Source organism: Aspergillus fijiensis (genome assembly GCF_003184825.1).
Source record: "Aspergillus fijiensis CBS 313.89 unplaced genomic scaffold BO72scaffold_20, whole genome shotgun sequence".
NCBI lineage: Eukaryota > Fungi > Ascomycota > Eurotiomycetes > Eurotiales > Aspergillaceae > Aspergillus > Aspergillus fijiensis.
In genome coordinates, this window is record NW_024468996.1 from 517,148 (window position 1) to 535,995 (window position 18,848).

At 51.8% G+C, this 18,848-nt stretch overlaps 5 protein-coding genes across 5 annotated transcripts; 2 read left to right on the forward strand and 3 right to left on the reverse strand.

Annotated features, from left to right (window-relative positions):
- Positions 1–34: 34 nt before the first annotated feature.
- utp10 (snoRNA-binding rRNA-processing protein UTP10) lies at positions 35–6,084 on the reverse strand. Its single transcript, XM_040950100.1, has 5 exons — positions 5,568–6,084; positions 2,453–5,486; positions 997–2,397; positions 799–943; positions 35–737 (listed from the first exon to the last, which is right to left on the reverse strand). Exons 1-5 carry the CDS (start codon positions 5,942–5,944, stop codon positions 292–294), a joined length of 5,403 nt encoding a protein of 1,800 aa, XP_040801928.1. The 5' UTR covers positions 5,945–6,084; the 3' UTR covers positions 35–291.
- A 110-nt stretch (positions 6,085–6,194) lies between these two features.
- BO72DRAFT_99172 (uncharacterized protein) lies at positions 6,195–10,047 on the forward strand. The gene is made up of 3 exons (XM_040950868.1): positions 6,195–6,260; positions 6,329–8,794; positions 8,848–10,047. The coding sequence occupies exons 1-3, from the start codon at positions 6,240–6,242 to the stop codon at positions 9,928–9,930; spliced, it is 3,570 nt and encodes a 1,189-aa protein (XP_040801929.1). The 5' UTR covers positions 6,195–6,239; the 3' UTR covers positions 9,931–10,047.
- Position 10,048: 1 nt separating this feature from the next.
- BO72DRAFT_99209 (putative NADPH oxidase (NoxA)) lies at positions 10,049–12,373 on the reverse strand. The gene is made up of 4 exons (XM_040950869.1): positions 12,092–12,373; positions 11,785–12,039; positions 11,325–11,734; positions 10,049–11,274 (listed from the first exon to the last, which is right to left on the reverse strand). Exons 1-4 carry the CDS (start codon positions 12,184–12,186, stop codon positions 10,385–10,387), a joined length of 1,650 nt encoding a protein of 549 aa, XP_040801930.1. The 5' UTR covers positions 12,187–12,373; the 3' UTR covers positions 10,049–10,384.
- Positions 12,374–16,096: 3,723 nt separating this feature from the next.
- Positions 16,097–17,615, forward strand: BO72DRAFT_447698 (mismatch-specific DNA-glycosylase). The gene has a single exon (XM_040944609.1). The coding sequence runs from the start codon at positions 16,314–16,316 to the stop codon at positions 17,565–17,567; it is 1,254 nt and encodes a 417-aa protein (XP_040801931.1). The 5' UTR covers positions 16,097–16,313; the 3' UTR covers positions 17,568–17,615.
- A 33-nt stretch (positions 17,616–17,648) lies between these two features.
- On the reverse strand, positions 17,649–18,761 carry BO72DRAFT_447700 (SBDS family protein). Its single transcript, XM_040944610.1, has 3 exons — positions 18,281–18,761; positions 18,081–18,204; positions 17,649–18,000 (listed from the first exon to the last, which is right to left on the reverse strand). The coding sequence occupies exons 1-3, from the start codon at positions 18,442–18,444 to the stop codon at positions 17,947–17,949; spliced, it is 342 nt and encodes a 113-aa protein (XP_040801932.1). The 5' UTR covers positions 18,445–18,761; the 3' UTR covers positions 17,649–17,946.
- Positions 18,762–18,848: the final 87 nt, after the last annotated feature.

The following is an 18,848-nucleotide window of genomic DNA, read 5'->3' on the forward strand; positions in this document are numbered from 1 at the left end:
ATCTTGAATGAATATGCTACCATAGATTCCGATACTTGCTTGCTCTTCTATTTTCAAAGGCCCTCTTCTAGATACAACAAGAAGAAAAATGAGGTATAAATGTTAAGAGACATCGACAACAACACTCAGCATCAAGAAAACAAACACAAGAATCCTGGGAAACTTTTTCAAGAACGAAGTATTTACACACACACACACACAAACACAAAGACCCCCAGAATTTTCCAAAGTACGCCATCCGCGCATCATACAAGAAAAGGTTTAATCACGGCGTCAAACCCCCGAGAGAGTTTAGGTGAGCATATCATCCAATCTCTCCCCTAAGACCTCCTCGATCTGTTTGACCCACTTGCGGACCTCGCGCTCGACGTTCTCATCCTCATCCTCCATCAGCTCGCTGATATACGGCAGCATCTCCGGCAGCAGAGCCAGCCATTCTTCGCCGAGCTGCTCGGTGAGCGATTGCTCCGCCTTGAGGGCGGCCAGACGCGTGTGCGGGTTCTCGCCGCCGGCAGCGGCCTTACCCGAGGGTCCGGCCGAGGGGCGGAGGAGACGCATCAACGCCGTGTTGAGTTCCTTGTGATTGTCGGTGGAGTCGGCGGCGACGGCCAGCTCCGTGATGGCGGGGACGGCCTCGGCGATGACGAGGGCGGCCGTGGAGGAGTTCGTGGCATGGGCGAGCTGGGAGATCAAGGGCTGAGCGATCGCGGTGAGGTGGGACGGGGATTGCCAGAATTCTGCGATGGTTTTTTTTAGTTGTGTTGTGCGTGTTGTGGGGAGTTGAGAAGTGACACATACCGTCTTGGTCGTGCTGGAAGGCATTCCGGAGCATGCGCATCGTTGCCAGCCACAGACTCTTGGTGTTCTGGTTCGAGGGGCTGGCTTTGGCGAGGACCTTAACCACATTTTCCAGGATGTAGCTTGCGTAGCCGGTGACAATGGACTGATTCGGTTAGATATGATGATTGCATTGATAGACTGATTGGATAAACTTACCTGAAGAGTGCCGAAAAATACTTGGAGGAACTTGTAGAAGGTCGTAAGGCGAGCCAGACTACCTTGGGTATCTTTCTTGGCTGTAGTGGTGGAGGTAGCCCAGTCAAGGAGCTTGGTGAAAATAGGACGGAAGGTGGTGTCATTCAGCTTGTAAACCATCTTGATGGCGACCTCATTGATGACATCCTCGATCTCGTCCAGGTGTGACAAGTCGATGGTGGCATTCGAGCCTAAGGACACTTGCTGGCGGCGGAGGTCAAATGCCTTGAACAGAATGCTGGTGATGACCGCAAGGTTGTTAACGGTAGCAGATTTGGGATGCTTCTCAATAGCAAGGCTGACAATTCCCAGAGTCTCCAGGATAGCATCGGGGCCAGTTTCCACGGCGTGTTGCCAATTGCGGTCAACGGCAGCAAACGTCGCGGCCACATCGACCTTCCGAGCCAGGAGTCGGAGGGTCTCCTCGCGGCCATCATCTTCAACTTCCTCGGTGATAGCGGACTTGTGGCAGAGTAGAAGGAGCTGATCAAGGTGAGAGGCAGACACCATGAAGGGAATGTGAACGAAGAGGGCAGAGAAGAAAGAGAGGACGGCATCATGCAATCTAGAGTTCTCCTTGCCACTTTCCAGGCTGATGGCGAGCAATTCCAACGAGCGACCAAGCGCATCTGGAAGTGCAGGGATCATAGCTTCGCCAAGTACCTCGGCCATCGAAGCGAGACACAGGACACCCATGATACGAATCCGCTCATCATCTTGTCCAATACAAGCCGCGCCGGCAACCACCTGGGCAGCACTGGCCACCTTGAAAGGATCCTTCTTGCCGTACTTCTCAGCGATACGGTCGATGCAGGCCACTGCAGCATGCTTGAGCAGAATATCCGGCGATGATTCCACAATGCTGACCAACGTAGGCAAGAAGTCCAACATGCGTGTTTGTGAGACACCGTCGTTTTCAGGGTTCTGGCGCAAACGACCCTCCAGGAGTCGAAGAACCTTGCGGCGAAGTTCGTCGTCAGGTCGTTCGAGAAGGACTTCGATAGTATCAAGGAAATCGACGAGAGACAAAGTACCGAACAAGGCGCTGAGAACATCACCGCTCGCCTGGCTAACAGGCTTGACGTTCTGCATAGATTCGCCAATGAACAGAACCTTCTCCAAGATATGAGAGAAGTGGGTGCGGATCTGGACTGTCTGGTCGTCCGAATCTGTTGCGAAAGCCTTGGCCATTTTTACCTTCAGCGAAGAGTGCTTGAACAGGTGAGCCAGTGACCTGAGCAGATCGACGGCGACCTTCTGGGGTTCACGACCGTCATCACTTCCGATTCCAAGCAGGACTTGAGAAATGCCAGGCTTGGGCTTGAGCGAGTCAATGACCAAGTCCAAGAACTTGCTGTATGTCTGTAGGACAATTAGTCACAAATAGAGGCATCATAATAGACACAACGCCACATACCTCAAGTTCAATGGGTGCGCTGGCATCAGAAACGAGACCAGTCATCAGAACGAGAACATCCTTGTCCATGGCGTAGCGATTAGCCAGCATAGCCAAAACAGCAAACAGGAAGTCCAGAACCCCGAGTTTGGTGACCAGAGCATGGAACAAACGCAGACGACGGTGAGCAGGAATGTGCTCAAAAGCAGCGGTAAAACTCAACAACAACTCAGAAGTTCCAGAGACCACGTCACGCTTCTGGTTACGAAGAGACTGAATAAGAGCGGGAACGACCTGATCGATGGTCTGGTCGATGACAGACACGGAGTATTCATCATCCTTACGGAGAACGCTAGAGCCCATGAAGGTGAAGATGGGCATGACGCTATGCAGGACCAATTCAGGGGCGATGATTGACAGGCCAGCAACGAGCAGAAGAGCCGCGTTCTGAACTTGCGGGCTATCTGTCGTACGGACACAATCGACAACAAGGTCCGCTCGGATGACTGAGGTGTCAAATTGAGGCTTGGCAGTTTGCTTCGACTTGTTGACGATAGCCAGCAGGCTACCGAGAGTCAAGCTGAGCAGGTAGCTCATTCCTGACTGAATCTGCGACTTGAAATGATGAAGAGCTGCCAGCGTCTGGAAGAGGCCATCGGCCAGTTCAGGGTGAGACTCGGGGTTTGAGCTGTCCACCAGCTCCAATATGAATGTCGTCTTCTCCATCAGTTTGCTGAGTTTAGCTTCATCTTTGACAGTCATGGCAACCATATTGGTCTGGCTGGTGCGTCTCCTCTTCGGTGCTGGTCCAGCAGATTCCATATCAGTAATGGACACAGGGATCTTCTGCAGGAAGAATTGAAGCACAGAGCCCGTCAATTGCACACTGCGCAGAACGTCCCTGCATCCGTTGACAAGGAGAGAATCCGACTCTTCAAGCGAGATTCCGAAGAGCTTCTCCGAAGCCTCAATTTGTCTGTCTTCGGGCACCAAGGCCCAAACATCCTTCATGCGGCTAAAAATGGAAGCAACGAAAGATGCTCTGAGAGAGTTGGAGTAAGGGCTCACGTTCGAAAGAAGCACAAGAATAGCATCCTTTTCCTTCGGGGTAACCGTCAAAACAACCTGCTCATCCATTTCGCCCACCGAGACGCGTTCCTTGTCACAAACCTCCTTAACTTTCAGATCGTCAAGGTCTCGCCAATACTTCAGAAGAGGTTCCAATTCTTTAGTACGGGTTGTGCCACCTGCCTTGTCAATTCTGTTAAGAAGCTTCAGAAGTCCCAGCTTGGGGGCAAGAAGGGGCATGTGAACAGCATGAGAGCACAAGAAAGTGAACACACTGAGGCGAAGTGACTTTTTAATCTCGGTTGCCGCGGAATCAGCAGTCGACAAGCCTCGCAACGTCGTCTCGAGGACACGACCAATATGATCTTGGTCGAGGATATATTCCTCTAAACCGGGGAGCAAGACACGCTCCACAAGCTTCTGCACATCACGCCCGACCAACCACTTCACATTCTTTGTTTGCTGGCCATATAGCGATTCATTGGCCCAAGGCTTAGTATCAGACTTCTTGTTCTGCTTATAGACGTTGCCAAGCGCTGCCAGGACGTCTGTTGCTGCCCGTCGAATGCGTTCGGTCGGGTCGGCGAACGCTACCAGCAGGAAGGGCAGCAGAGCCTGAAGATCGACATCAGATGCGGAAGATAGGGCCGAAGCGATCAGGTTCAGCGCAGCAACTCTAGTGCCAGTAGGGTAGGCACCGGTTGATACTCTGGCCAGGAACGACAGATACTGTGTTGATTTGAAGGCATCGGTCCTCTTCAGCGACGGCAGGTTGACGAAAGACTCAAGCTTCTCCTCAGAGCCAACGCCAAGAGCAAACACTTGCACGAGACTCTCAAAGACAGGTAGATTTTGGGCGCTGAGGGCTGAGACATCCAGGCTCTTTCCAGCGAGAGACTCTAGGGCAGGTGGGAACTGATCCTCCGCTTCTTCAACTTCAGCATCCCCCATTTCCACGTCTTCCAAAGCCCTAGGGGCAGGTGCAGACTCTATGACAATTTGCAGATTGTGCTCCAGGGCAGGGATGTCGAACTGAGATTCTTCGATCGCCTTCTGGAAAATAGGGCGCAAGGATTCGGACTGAGTGAAGTGCTGTACGAGCTCAGCAAGCTGAGTCTGGGCATCAAGAGCCAAAGCACCCTCCCGATGAGCATTGCTAGTGGCATGAAGAACCAAAGACATTGCCTTGGCCGTGTCCGATTCTTCCAGAAGACGGGCATTGAAGATCTGAGAAAGAAACTCCAAGCGTGCCAAGTCTTTTTGTCTCGAGAGATCGTTCACGCAGCCAGCTACCAGACCAAGCAAGAGGTGGGAAGTCTTGTATTGAGTAGAGAGCTCAGTCAGCCGCTGCACAGGATCTTCCAGGCGGAGCACTGCCTTGAAAGCCCTCTTGGGAATTGTCATATCTGGTTTCGCTTGCGCAAGAACAGACAGACAGACGAGACCCGATTCTCTAGTTTCCTCAGTCCACGAACCAGCAACAGCCTCCATTAAAGAATCAAGGAATTCTTCGTTTAGGGAAGCCTTGTTGGCCAGAACAACGCAAACCATGTAACAGCCGATAACCAGCTCCGAAACGTCCTTCATTCCGAGACCATCATTCAAAACCGGGAGAACCTTGAGGATGACATCCTCGTGCTTCTCCTTTTCGAGATCCCGCCGACCAGAGCGTCCAGCATCCAGCATTCCGACAACTGCTTCGGTGATCATTCCAGCCCAAAATGTCAAAAGCGCATGGTGATGCGCCCGCTGCTTGCTAACCTGGAGGGTATATCTGTTGAGAGCCGCGAAGAATAACTTGTTGGTAGTAGCGCTGTGCAAAAGAGGATGGCGTGGGGGGTTGATGTTGCTCTTCTTGTACGGATTCAAGATTTTGAAGGTCGGCGTCAGATCTTCGGGCAATATCGATAAGAGCCTTAAGAAAAGCGGAGTAGTGTAATATGGCAGGAAAGTGAGAAGAGTGAATTCGGTGTTGTACTCGTGTACCCTGTCGAAGAGTCAGCTCAGCTATGGAGAGGCAAGATTCCTCCTAGCATGGAAATATCCCAGTCGAAAATGGAGATCGTACCGGAAGCGTCTGATGAGCCAGTCAACGGCCCTCACGGCCGGACTCAATAAAAGTCTGCCTCCAACCAATGCCAAGAAAGCTTCCAATACTGTGTTGAGCTCCTTATTCTGGGCAGCGGTCATCTCCGTGCGGTCTTCCGAGATACTCTGTTGGCTGAAGATCGTGCGCTCGAACGGGGCGAATCGGGGATCGAGTTGGCATAGCTCCTGGAAGCCTTCGTGACATATCGCATAAATAGTTTCGAAGTCCTGAGAAGTAGCGACTCTCCGGTCGTAGATGAGAGATTGCGAATGCGAAATGCGCTGTGCTTTGAGGTCCAACTGGTTGGTCGACTTTGCCGCAACCTGCGCAAGCTGCGCGGCGAGAGATGAAGCCATGTTGGAGGATTTTTATGTCGCTAGATCGGTACTTTTATGATTATCGACAACTGTACCGCAGACCCATCCCTCAAAAAGCGCCTCCAGTTGAATTTCGACACGGGATTTAAACGTTTTGGCGGGCAGAATTTCCCCAGCGCCGTGGGAATCAGTGAAGCTCGGAGCAACTTTTTTTTAGAGACCGGAAAAAAGTGCGGCAAGCGGGAGCGGAGTTTTTCCAGCCATCATCACCGCCCGCCCCGTTGGAGAGCGGAGATTCCCCTTCTGAGAATGCCTAGCTTAATTGTCCAGGAGTATGGATTCGTCTGGCTCCCAGGTGAGTAATGATTCTTGAATTGCATATCTCTTCACTCCCTCTAGCTAATACTCGAACTTCTTGGTCAGGAGAAGAAACCCGTCCCTCGCTTCGCCAGCTTCAAGCCTCCTCCTCCGCCCGAAGCTGATCGTCCGCCCGGGCGCCCGCGTCGCGACAACACTGGCCACGAGGACAAGTCGAGGTCTCATCCAGAGCGCCACTCGAGACATCGAAGCCATCGTGATCGGTCCAGATCGCGAGAGCGTCGCCGCAGACACAGGGACAGGGAACATCATTCAAATGTCAATAAGGCTAACCACCATGATCGCACCACCTCCGAAACCCCGCATACTTCGTTATCCAACCGCGACGCTACGAAGAAGGACGATGCGTCGGATTTGTACGTCATTGATCTCAAAGGAGACAAATACAACTTGATCTACGGCACTCTTCATCGCTACAGCGTTCCTGATTATTACCGCGTTGGACGAGGTAATGTGCTGGGCCTACCATCGAGCTACCGTATAGACCGGGACAGTGTCGTGGAAGACAAGCTGGTTATAAGAAATGAAACGCAAAGGAAAGGACTCTCCCGAAACAAGACGAAAAGCATTCTCTCGGGTCTCAGCAAACAGCACCCTCGATTGCTTCGCTTCAAACCCCAGTCATTGCTCGATGCAGCTGCAGACTTCTCCAAGGACTATCTGCCTTTGAGTACTTCCGGTGGTCGAAAGCATCGGGTGGCTTTTGGAGACCCTGAAACTGACGATGAGAAATACGCATATCGCTCTATTCATGGCAAGGCGAAACCGGAAGATCACTTGCCCAGCGATGTCGAAGCCACGTCCGACAGTGACGCCGATGAAGATGGCATCCGTGGAGATCCTGATGAGCAGATCAAGCAGAGGAATGCGCTATTGTCGCGGAACTTAGAGAAGAATTCCGCAGACATTGGTTCCTGGCTTGAGTACATTGCTCATCAAGAATCATTATTGCGCGGATCAGCGGGCGATAACAAACCCTTAACATATGCGGAAAAGCAGAGCTTGGCTGACATCAAATTGTCTCTGTACGAGAAGGCTCTTAGTAAAGTTGGTCAGAGCGAGGCAAAAGACCGACTTCTAATTGGCTTTCTCGAGGAGGGTGCAAAGCTCTGGGACACCAAGAAGCTCGCCGCACAGTGGCAGACCGTTCTACGTTCCAATTCGCAATTTATAAGCCTATGGGTGAAATACCTTGACTTTTGCCAGACCGAATTCCTAAATTTCACATATCAACGGTGCCTTGATACATATATCGAGTGTTTGAGATTGAATCAGTCTGCGCCAGAGAACCCCGGAAAATCCCAGGTTCAAATGTATCTTTTTCTCCGCTTGACGCTTTTCATGCGCGAAGCGGGCTTCGCTGAGCATGCAGCAGCTCTCTGGCAGGCAGTACTTGAGGTGGCATTCTTCCGACCAGAACCTTTGAAGGAAAGGCATGATAGCAAAGAGGTCATTCCGCCATTCTTAGACTTTTGGGAGTCTGAAGTCGCCCGGATAGGTGATGCGGCCGCGAAAGGTTGGAAGAGTGGCAGCAAAGATCTACCCACTCAGCAGGAATTCAATCCCGTGTTTCGCCTCGATCCCAAGAAATTGATTCCGTCCTGGGCGCCATGTGAAAGAGAGAGGATCGCCAATGCGCGGTTGCCTGCTTTCAGTCTGAACGAATCCGAGCATGAGGACCCTTACCGTGTGATCTTGGCCTCCGATCTCGATGAGATCCTGACCCTCGTGTGGGATGTGGACTCGCCGACACTACTGCTCGATGGTTTTCTCTCTTTTTGTCGCCTTCCGCCGATGGTGACGGCGGAGACTCAGAGCTCCAATGGCCGTAGAACCGGGGATCCATTCGTTCGAAATGAAATCATGAGCACCTCAATCTCTAGGATCGATGACTGGGTTTCGCGCGCATGCTCAGCAGACGAATCTACGGCGCTGTCACCCTTCCGATTCCCTCAAATCAATCTTATCAGCACAATTGAGACCCTCATTCCTGAGCAAGGGAGATGGTTCTCGTCTTTAGACACGTGGAACACAGCCACCTCGAATTTAGAATTCGATGTTGTCCCTATGTGGGTGCGAAGAGCTCTGAGGTTACTGGTAGATGCCAATCCCAGCAATGATGACTTGGCTGAATTTGCGCTCTGCGTCGAGTTCTCATGTAGTAGCAAAGACGCGAAGAAGTTTGCGAAGTCTCTACTCAAGAAGAGGTCATCTAGTTTACGGCTGTACAATGCATATGCGCTGATGGAGCGTCGGTCAGGCAACCACGGCGCAGCTGATCATGTGTGGGCAACAGCGCTCTCAATGAGCAGGACATTCCCCGACCATGACAGGGTGGATAGCATCCTACTGTGGCAAACATGGCTGTGGGAGCTTTTGGACAGCGGCAATATGGCTCATGCTTCCTACATCTTACTGAGCATCCCGCAAAACAGCATTGATCTGAGTGCTCTACCCCAGGACTCAACTCAAGCTACCTTCACACCAACCAGCCTCCTCAAAATCCAAAGCGTAAGTTCAAATTCTCCTCTGATCACCCTTCTACAGCACTAACATCCAGACAGCATCTTTCCGAGCTCCAGGAAAAGGTCCTCGCCCACCGCAAGGCCGCCAACTTCACAGCCAGCACAGCCTGCCTCGCCATCCTCTCCTACCTCACCAACTCCCAGGACCTCCACAAAGCCCTCGAAGCGTACACGCACGCTCTCGACCGACTCAGCTCCCTCCCCCAGTCATCGAACCCCTTCCAAACCTACACCACCGAGCTCCTCCACCAATCCCGCGCAAGACTCCTGTACCACCACATCCACACCCGCCGCACCTACAAACCCTCGCACATCCGCACCCTCTTATCCGAAAGCATCACGCTCTTCCCCCACAACACCATCTTCCTCTCCCTCTTCGCCTGGACCGAAGCCCGCTTCCGTATCGACGACCGCGTCCGCAGCGTCGTCCGCGACATCACCCGCAATAACAACATCACCACCACCATCACCAAAAACCCCACGGACCCTTACAATCTCTCCACCCCACCTATCCCAATCACAACACACCTCTTCTCCATCTATACCGAACTCAGCCGCCCAGTCTTCGCCGGCTCCACCGCCCACTCCGTCCGCGCAGCCTTCGAAGAAGCCATCAGCGACGACACTCCGAAGTCCGCACCCTCATCCTCACCCCCGAGTTCAACATCACCATCATCCTCCTCATCAGCCCGCTCCAACCCTTCGACCTGGAAACTCTACATCCTGTTCGAACTTGCACAGCGCGAGATCCACCGCGCCAAGGAGGTCTTCTACCGCGGCATGCGCGCGTGTCCCTGGTCGAAGGAGCTGATCATGCTGGCGTTCACGCATCTGCGAGCGGACATCCTCCGCCCGAGTCACCCCGGGGATGCACCGCCGCGGAAAGGGGAAGAGGGGATGGGTTTCGATGAGCTGCGACATGTGTACAACGTGTTGGTGGAGAAGGAGTTGCGGATCCATGTCGATATCGAGCAGGAGCTGGATGATCTTGCGGCGAGGAGGATGGTAGAGAGGCAAGGAGCGGGGGTGGTGGAGTTTGGCGGTGGGGTCATCCGGATGCCTGATGATGGTGATGATAGTGAGGGTGAGTCGAGGGTGGGGGCGGAGGCGAGAGCAGCGTGAATGTTGGTTATGTACAGTAGTTATCAATATGTCCTCAAAAGTTGCAATTCGGGATGTACAGTACAATGGTTTTTTTCCATGGGTGGCGAGTGGGTTACTGCAGCGAGGCGACTGGCTGACTGGCGGTCATGGAGTCTTGACAGTGAAATCGATTCCTTGCACTCGAGCCTAAGCCGTATTTCTAGCTACCGTACCGTACCTAACCCTATATAAACCCCCAATATGTTACAGGACATAGCATCATGAGACAAGTACAGATGGTTGAAGTAGTAGACACAATAGAATGCCTTGCACACAACAATGAAACAAACAGTTAAACAAACTTTAATCCAAGGTAAAAAGAGATAAAAAAAAAGGAAATGTCGTTAGTCATCATGGTATCATATCATAAGTAAACCCACACCCACCACTCTCTTCCTCACTCTTCAGATCAAGATCACTCTTCTTCTGTATATTAGAAGTGTTCCTTCCAGAATTTGAATTTGATATCCTTTGTCGAGGTCGACAATGCCGCCTCGCGGATCTGTCTCGCTGCCGCATTGGGGCCGCAGAAGTACACTCCAACCTGCGTTGGTGTATTGTCGTATAGCCCGGACATGTAGCTTTGATCCTGTAGGCCATCGCGCATGGCGCTGAACAGGCGCTTGAAGTCGGGCCGGCCGAAGTTTGTCCGACTACGGAGCTCCGTGAGGGGATCGAGGTCCTGCCCCACCGAATTCAGGTAGATGTTCGCGGCCGTGTCGTCGTCGAGGCGTTGGGTAAGGTATGTGTGAATGCGCAAGAACTCGACGCTGCCTTCGTACGCAGCGGTGGATGCGGATTGGGACTCGAGCGATGAGAGCAGAGCCTGGAACCACTCAAATGAGGAGGTGTCCTTGCAGACCCAGATGAATTCGACACGGCGGAGCCGCCGGGGCGGGTTGGGCCGAGCACGTAAGTGCCAGATGCTTTTGAGGATAGACGCCCATGGGGTGACCCCGATGCCAGTGCCGATGAGGACCGCAATCTCGTTCTCGAAAACATCCTCCGCCGGCGCTCCGTAAGGCCCATCCACCCGTAACTTCGGCATCTTCTGGCCGTTCTGAAGGGCCACTTCGTACATTCCCAATGGGTCGAGACCTTCCAGATCTCTTGCTTGTGCGGGCCCACAGCCCAGAGCATCTCCCAAGGCACGGGTGAAGTCCCCAACCTGGCGAACGTGCACACTGATATAGGGGTCGAAAGGGCAGGAGGTGATAGTAAAGGGATGCCATTGGTTGCTAGAAACCTCGGGAACTTGGATAAAGAGCCACTGGCCGGCCTTGTATTTCATGCTTGGTTTACGAAACTGGATTTCCATGGCATCTTCGAAGAGTCAGCTTTTGGATTGGTTTTGGAGTTTACATTGAACTCACCGTATGGATGACGGATCACCTTAGTGATCACTGTATCCCGCCTTGACCGAATTTCTCGATAAAGCCTTTCGCAAAAGTACAGCGCCCCGCCCACTAATTCCCATCTCCAGCCTTCGTATCCCAGGCAATGGTTCCAGAACCTTTTCCCTGCGAAGGGTGAGATGGGGTCCGTGGTGTCGCGAACAAAGCAACCGGTGGCGTGGGTGTAAAGAGCTAGATAAAAAGGGACGAAAAGATGGTGCGTATACCAGAATGTTTCGAACGACTGCTGCCGGATTCGTTGATGGGCGGTGGTGTACATAAGCATCATGCACAAGAGCATTACATGACCGGTGATGCCTCCTGCCTCGGTGAAATGAATTTGGACTGCTGTGACAGGGCGAAGATGATTTTTCTCAACATTGTAGAAACTACTGTCTGTTAGCATATGTGACCCACTCTATCCTCAAAGGTAGCATACTTGACGTAGTGAGCAGCAGTATGAATGATGGTAAATATTAGGAGAGAATAAGCAACTTGGCGATGGAACCATATTGCCTCATCTAGCGGTAGCCATCGCAATCGCGGCCTTAGGGTCTTGAGCAGATTCCTGCACATGGGCAAAAGAAGAATAGCCGCATCAAAGCTCAGGACCAAACCTGCACCTCTCGAGATCCAGACTGAGTACTTTAGGGTGTTCAAGGCATCGAGTTTGTGATTAGTCACTTGTAGGTACCTATGGTCTGTGAGTAAAACGACGATATCCAAATTGACAAGAAGAGACTTACCAGCCGACTGCAAAAAGCACAATCTGCAATCCCCAGAATAGTAAATAGAACCAGATCTTGGATCCGCTGAAGTGGGATTTCCAAGAATTTGTCATTGTCGTTATGGAGAAGATATGCAAAAAGGAGAGTAGGTGTCTTTTCCAATATTGAGCAACTCATCGACCAGCGACGATTCTTAGATATGAACGAACACAAACACCTATGAGCTCTAATGAATGTGCACGCTGTTATCGAGTCTTCTCTTCACGGCAATTTGCATGTCTGGATATTCGCATACAACAGGCTCCCTTGTCAATTTCAGCTGCAGTAAACGAGCAGCCAATGACTTGATTCCTGCGGACGATAAGGAGTGTGACCAGGTCGAGTTCCTGAAGTTGTGGAGAATCAGGGATGATTCTAAGTATTTTTAGTACATCAATAAAGTCAGCGATGAACTTTGTCTACTCTCAGACCCCGACGCTGATAGTCTATGCGTGGGAAAAAAGCCTTTTCTCTCAACTGCCGTGTCGAAGTCTTCAGCGTGCGGAGAGTCCGATCAGGGGAGAGTGTTCGGGGCCAATTGAGTGTCAAGAAACAGACTGAACGCGATCATCGTTATCGTGATCGAATCCAGCATATGAGAGACTCTGGCGAGCTTCAGTGTGGGGTGTGGCGGTGGACGTCGTCGAAAAAAAAAATGTCAGGTTCCCAGAGATATGGTTCTGGTTGCAAGTGAAGAGGGGAAAGGCGCCCTGACGAGGAAACGTGTTGCTATATTTACGCGACCCCTGCTCAGGGCCTCAGCCTAAGTGACGCTAGGGCAGCCTGCAGGAAACGGATCAGCCGGTTGAGTAGCGTAACTTCGTTTATGACATCCCCCAGAACATGTAAAGGCCCAATGTGTTGAGAGCGTCTACTCTCTCTCATGCTTAAGCCATCGGGTGGTGCGCGTGCTTGACCGTGAGCTCTGCGCTATGTCCCTGAAATTTCGCAACAATTGATCATATTTGACCTCGTATTCCCGGGTCAGGAACATCAAATGGCAACTGTCACACCGTCCATCATGAGGTTTGACAGCTGTGGGACCATCGTCATGCCGTGATAATTGGTGTAGCAATGGCGGCCATAGCAGGGCCCGAGGAGCCGGATGACTTGGTGGCTCTTCGTCACCATCCTGTCTATCTCATCAAGTCCTGGTGCCCACTACAGGACGAACCATGTGGCGCCAGGATGCTCTACTGCCTTCGAAACTCGGTTCATCCAGCCAACTGCTCACCACCTGCTCTCCATGTCTCGTGGAGATTGGCTTTAAGAGGGTGGAGTTGGGGCCTGCGTTCAACCTATGAGAAGCGATATGCAAGCGCGCTTCCCGTCACACATGGCCCGAGCGGCCATTGAACAGACACAACTCCCTATTGTGGCTGTCGATGCACTGGCAAGCAGAGGAGATCAGATTCAAGATGATGCCAAAAATAAGGTCTCCTGCTGGCCAAGACAAACATCCTTCAGGTACTAGACCAAACCAGAATTCACCTCCGAGGAGAGCTATCAGCCATGACTTCGTGGGGGATGCGTTGAAGGAATCCGCATGTCAGGCCGAAGGTGTTCTAAGGCCGCTTGGCGCTGCACGGTTGGCAAGTTCCATCACAAAGACTCCGTGATAGCGACTGCACAAAGACTCAGACCATGTGGGTAACCCGCATCAGTGGTTTTTGTTCGAACTTTCTCGTAGATGACCAGCGACAATTTACCGAGGAAAAGACGGTGAGTGGCCAAAAAAAAGACAGCCTTTCTCGGTTTTGCTACCACCGGATCATTCGCATCCTTAGGCATGTCCAAGACCAGAAGCCTTTACTACAGGGCGCTTACACTCAATGAACTGAGCGAAATTCAATGCGTCGGACCGTGTGTAGCCTGGCTAGGCGCCTTACAAGGGGAACGCAAAGACGAACAGGACATCCAGCCACTTGCTCCCCCGCTTTGTCGGTCTTCACACGAAGGCGCTCCACAAGAACCTCGGGGCGGTTCAATCAGAAGTGAAGAACAGGGTACTGGTACTGATGCATCGGCCGCTAAAGTGTGTTTCCGGAAGTCCTCTGCATGAGTGGCTCCACCGTCACGTTCGTCGACGTTCAAGACTCGCTGGAGACGATCGTCTAGCCAGACTTTCGCCGCTCAGTGGCTATGAATTGCGTCCGGTAGCGCCCAACCGGGGCTTTTCAGGGCCAGTCAACCCAAAGGCATTGGCAAGGGCCACGGCTTCTCCGACTAAGCGCGCCCAATCAAGAGTACAGGGAGGTGCGTTTCTGTGAAGAAGCAGGGCGGGGGATCGGTGAATTCCTGTAACCAGACATTTTCAATTGGTCTGATAAAAGGAGCGGTCGCTAAAACAGAAGCAGTTATCACGTCCGGTCATGATAATAATAGGTGAGAGACGAAAGGACGGGAAGTGCGTTAGCTTGTCAGGCGGACTATGGATGGTTCCCAGTTGAAGAGTGGAAGAAGAAAGATTCCGCCGCGGTCAGGTGGTGTGTACTTCTTTTGCCGCTGGGAGCTATTACTATCTTGGTGTATTCCGCCTGTCTCTCAAATCCCCTCCTCCTTCACCCACTCTCTCATAAAGTCCTATCGAGGGATCGGCCTTTCGAGGCATGATCTGATCTTTTTGGGGTGAACCTTCTGAGGTGATGTGATTTGACGATACGAGGTTGCTTCTATCTTGATGTTCACAAACCCGACGCACGGGTCATTATCATTTGAACGCTTGATCTACCATGCAATCAGGAAGGGATTATACCATTACTATTATACCTACTCCGTGGACCTTCAGTTGACCTAGTGATGGAGTAACGTCCACCATCAAGCCACAAGCACCCAGCAAAGTTGGTGATAAAACACCAAGAATAACCACCGCCGAGCATCGACTCTTTCGCAGGACGGAAGACGCTGCTCATACTCCACTTATTGGATAGAACATATCGCCAGTCATGGGAAGACTTATCAAGAACCACTGGGCTCGCTTGATCATCCTCACAGCGGCAGCCTGTAAGTCTTGACCTCACTTGAGTCGAAGTCAATTGCGATCGCTAACACCGGAGGCTTCACTGCCAGTCCAAATAGGAAGCGCAGTCGAGGGGTTCATCTGGCCCAAAGTATTTTGGGACTTTATGACGAAGAATCTGAACGGCGCCGTCACGCCTATTCCGATACTCCAAATCCTCAATCTGCTGATGGGGCTGGTTGGCATCGCCTGGGAATGGCCTCTGAAATATGTCGCGGGCTCGATACCACACCGCAGCATCGAGTTCCGATTGATCCTCTATCCTCTCAACGCTCTTCTCGCTATGCTTCTCTACCAAGGGACGGACCCGGCGATATACTACGTCATCGGGATCGGGGTTTATTTCTGGGCTTATAGCGAGGGCGAGGTATGTGGCCCACGATCGTATCGAGTGTGTGGTGATTGAGCTAACATGAGCACAGGTGGTATGTCCCGAACCTTGGACCCTGCCTAAACGAAGCGAATACAAAGTATAGTGTGGCATTGATTCATTCTGCCTGCTTTCCATGAAGGACTTATGACTACGAAATTCACGATGATAGTTTTGCGAATACCCTTATATCATTATTGGCGTCTGGGAAGAGAAATTTTTGGGATATAGTCGGTAATGACCATTTCCAGCTCTTATGCAGGAGGAATCAGCATTTAAAGTCTTGGTGGCGATCTATGCTCCAAAGAGCAAGCGTACTAATTACCTTGGGCTTATTGTAAATACTATGATATAGCTAGCATACATAATCCTAGAGATTACAAGAAATATATCTGTCCAAAAAACGATCAATCGCAACCAAATTTTAACTCCTGGCTCACTGTGAGATGTGACTGATCCATTTTTGCCTGGATTCCGAGGCATCACTTTAACTCACATGACAGTCAGGCTAGTGCAGTGCCTGAGGTGGTGCAGCGACTAACCAAAATTACTCCAATGGGATTAGTCGTTCCTGGACTGAATCAACTGGATATTGGATAACCCCATCTCATCCGCTCGAGGCCTGACAGACAGACAGGCAACGCCACTGCAATTTTTGCCATTGAGATGAGCTCATTGGATGGGACAAGAGTCCGCGAGCGCCACTAACCCAATCACTTTGATCACTTGTAAACATAAAACCGTCTACTCATTTCTACTAACTCCCGAAGAACAGAATCTACATCCAGTTCAACCTCCCTCGCAGCAACACAATGTCAGCTTTGCTCCTCACGAAGCGTTTTGAGGAAGATATCGGCTTGGCTGAAGAGATCGAGAATGTCCCCGTGAACAAGAAGACCAGCTTCAACGGGAGATTGAACCAATACTTCCACACAGCGAAGAACATCGCCACCGAGCCTCCTACCCTCAAACCCACCACCACCACCACCACCAACAATGCCTCGCAAGACCTCGCGACGACTCGCTCAAAACGTAAACTCTCCCCACCACCGCAACAACCATATCTAGAGAATAGACCAGACGAGTCGAGCATCTCCTCACCCTCCTCCAAGCGCCAACGCACAACAACCACCATGCTACGTCGCACTTTCCCCTCGACAAACACAACCACAACCACAACACGAATCACCCGCTCCTTCACCCGCTCCCGTTCCACCCCATCCTCAGCACCAACCCCATCTTCACTATCACCATCACCATCACCCTCATCCTCACCATCCACAACCCCCAAAAGCACCACCACCAATCCCCGCCACCGCCGCACCCGCACCCGCACCCCCAAACCCCCAACACCCCCCACCACCCCCAGCCTCCTCCGCGACACAATCCCCAAAAACTTGGACCTCCTTCTCGTCGGCGTCAACCCCGGCATCCTCACCGGCGTGACAGGCCATGCGTACGCGCACCCCTCCAACCTCTTCTGGAAGCTGCTGCACTGGTCGGGGATCACGGCGATCCGGCACCCGCCGTCGGACACCTACGCGCTGCCGGGCTTGTACAACATCGGGAACACGAACATCGTGGAGCGGCCGACGCGGGACGCCAGCATGCTCAGCCGGGCGGAGATGGACGCGGGGGTGCCGGTGCTCGAGGCGAAAGTGGCGGCGCAGCGGCCCGCCGTCGTGTGTCTGGTCGGGAAGAGTATCTGGGAGGCGGTGTGGCGGGTGAAGACGGGGCGCAGGATCCGGAAGGAGGAGTTTCGGTACGGGTGGCAGGATGAGGGGATGAATATGGGGGCGGTCATTTCGGGCGATGAGGATGGTGGTGGTGGTGGGTCGGGGCCGTCATCGTCGTCATCAGCAGGAGAAAAGAATTGGCCTGGGGCGAGGGTGTTTGTGGCTACGACGACGAGTGGGTTGGCGGCTGGGATGTCGGTGGCGGAGAAACAGGCTGTGTGGAATGAGCTGGGGGTGTGGGTGAAGAAGCGCCGGGGGGAGAGGGAGGAGCAGCAGCAGCAACCAAAAGACCGTAGTGTTGATGAGGATAATTCCAGTCAGGATCAATGACAACTAGATATATAGATCGATCTAACCTTCAATTACTAAATCGAAAAAAAGTCTACAACTTGCACACTCCTTCCAGATCTGACATGGGTATTTGTATTCAGTTATCAAACAAGTAGACACTAAATTAGTCAACCTATTTCCACCACAATCAACATATCACACGTTTCTCAAAACACCCCAGATTGGTTGGTACCATGGTACCAGGTTTAAAAAACCATATTTCATCCGCTAGAAACACATGGGCTCATCAAGAGAGAATAAACATCAAAGAAATTATCCTGAACACTTCTGCAGCAGAACAGGAAAACAGCTAGCCAGCCAGCCAGCCAGCCAGCCAGCCAGCAGTAGCATCAGCTTATTAGAAAGCGTCTAGCATCATCTATCGAAGAGCAGGGCCGTTGGCGAAGTTGGTGTCATCCTGACGCTCACGGGACTGGAGAAATCACAGAACAAGGTCAGTAATTGCTTATACTAGACGACAAAGAAGAAAGGTGTGATTGGTGAAAATCCTACCTGAGAGCTCTGGAATTCACCGTTCTCCAAGATCTTGATCAAGCAGTCGTCCTCGTTGTCGGTGCCGAACTCGTTCTGGAGGCTCGACTTGCTGGCGTTGTCCAGGATACCCTGGGCTCCGTGCCTGGGTTGGAATTGCGTTAGAACCGGAGTGTGTATTGAAGGGGAGCAAGTTGGGTTGGAAAGGGGAAGAAGCTTACTTGTGAGTGACAAAGATCTTGAAGCCGTTGACCACGTCGGCCAGGGGGATGGAGCGGTCGTTGCGCCACTTGTTCACAATGTCGTTATCGTCGACAAAGATGACGAAGTCATCAGATGAACCCTTGTAGAACATCTTGGAGGTTTGCTCAACGGCACGAGGCATTTTGATAGATTTGAGGGGTTGACGATGGAATCAATTGAGTGGTTTTGAAAAGATAATGATCACTGAGAGTTCCTCGTAGTAGGCAGATTTGACTGTCGGTACTGGAGGAGAAACAAGAGAAGGTGGGGTGGGAAGAAATGAGATAAAGTAGTTGAAGTAGAGTCGGATGGAGTATGGAGGAGGGGCTGGTTGATGACGTCACTAAAATGTTACCCGAAACAGACTGTCAAGATGTCGGGGCAATCAGGCAAATGCGGAGTAGCGAGAAAGGTGGGATATCGTGTTGATGAAAAGCTCAGTTGCTTAATTCTTGAGATAATAGATGCTTGTGAGTTTAATTGGAAGACTGAATGGCTTCAAGTCGACAACAACCACCCTTAAATAATACTACCGACGTGGTCAAA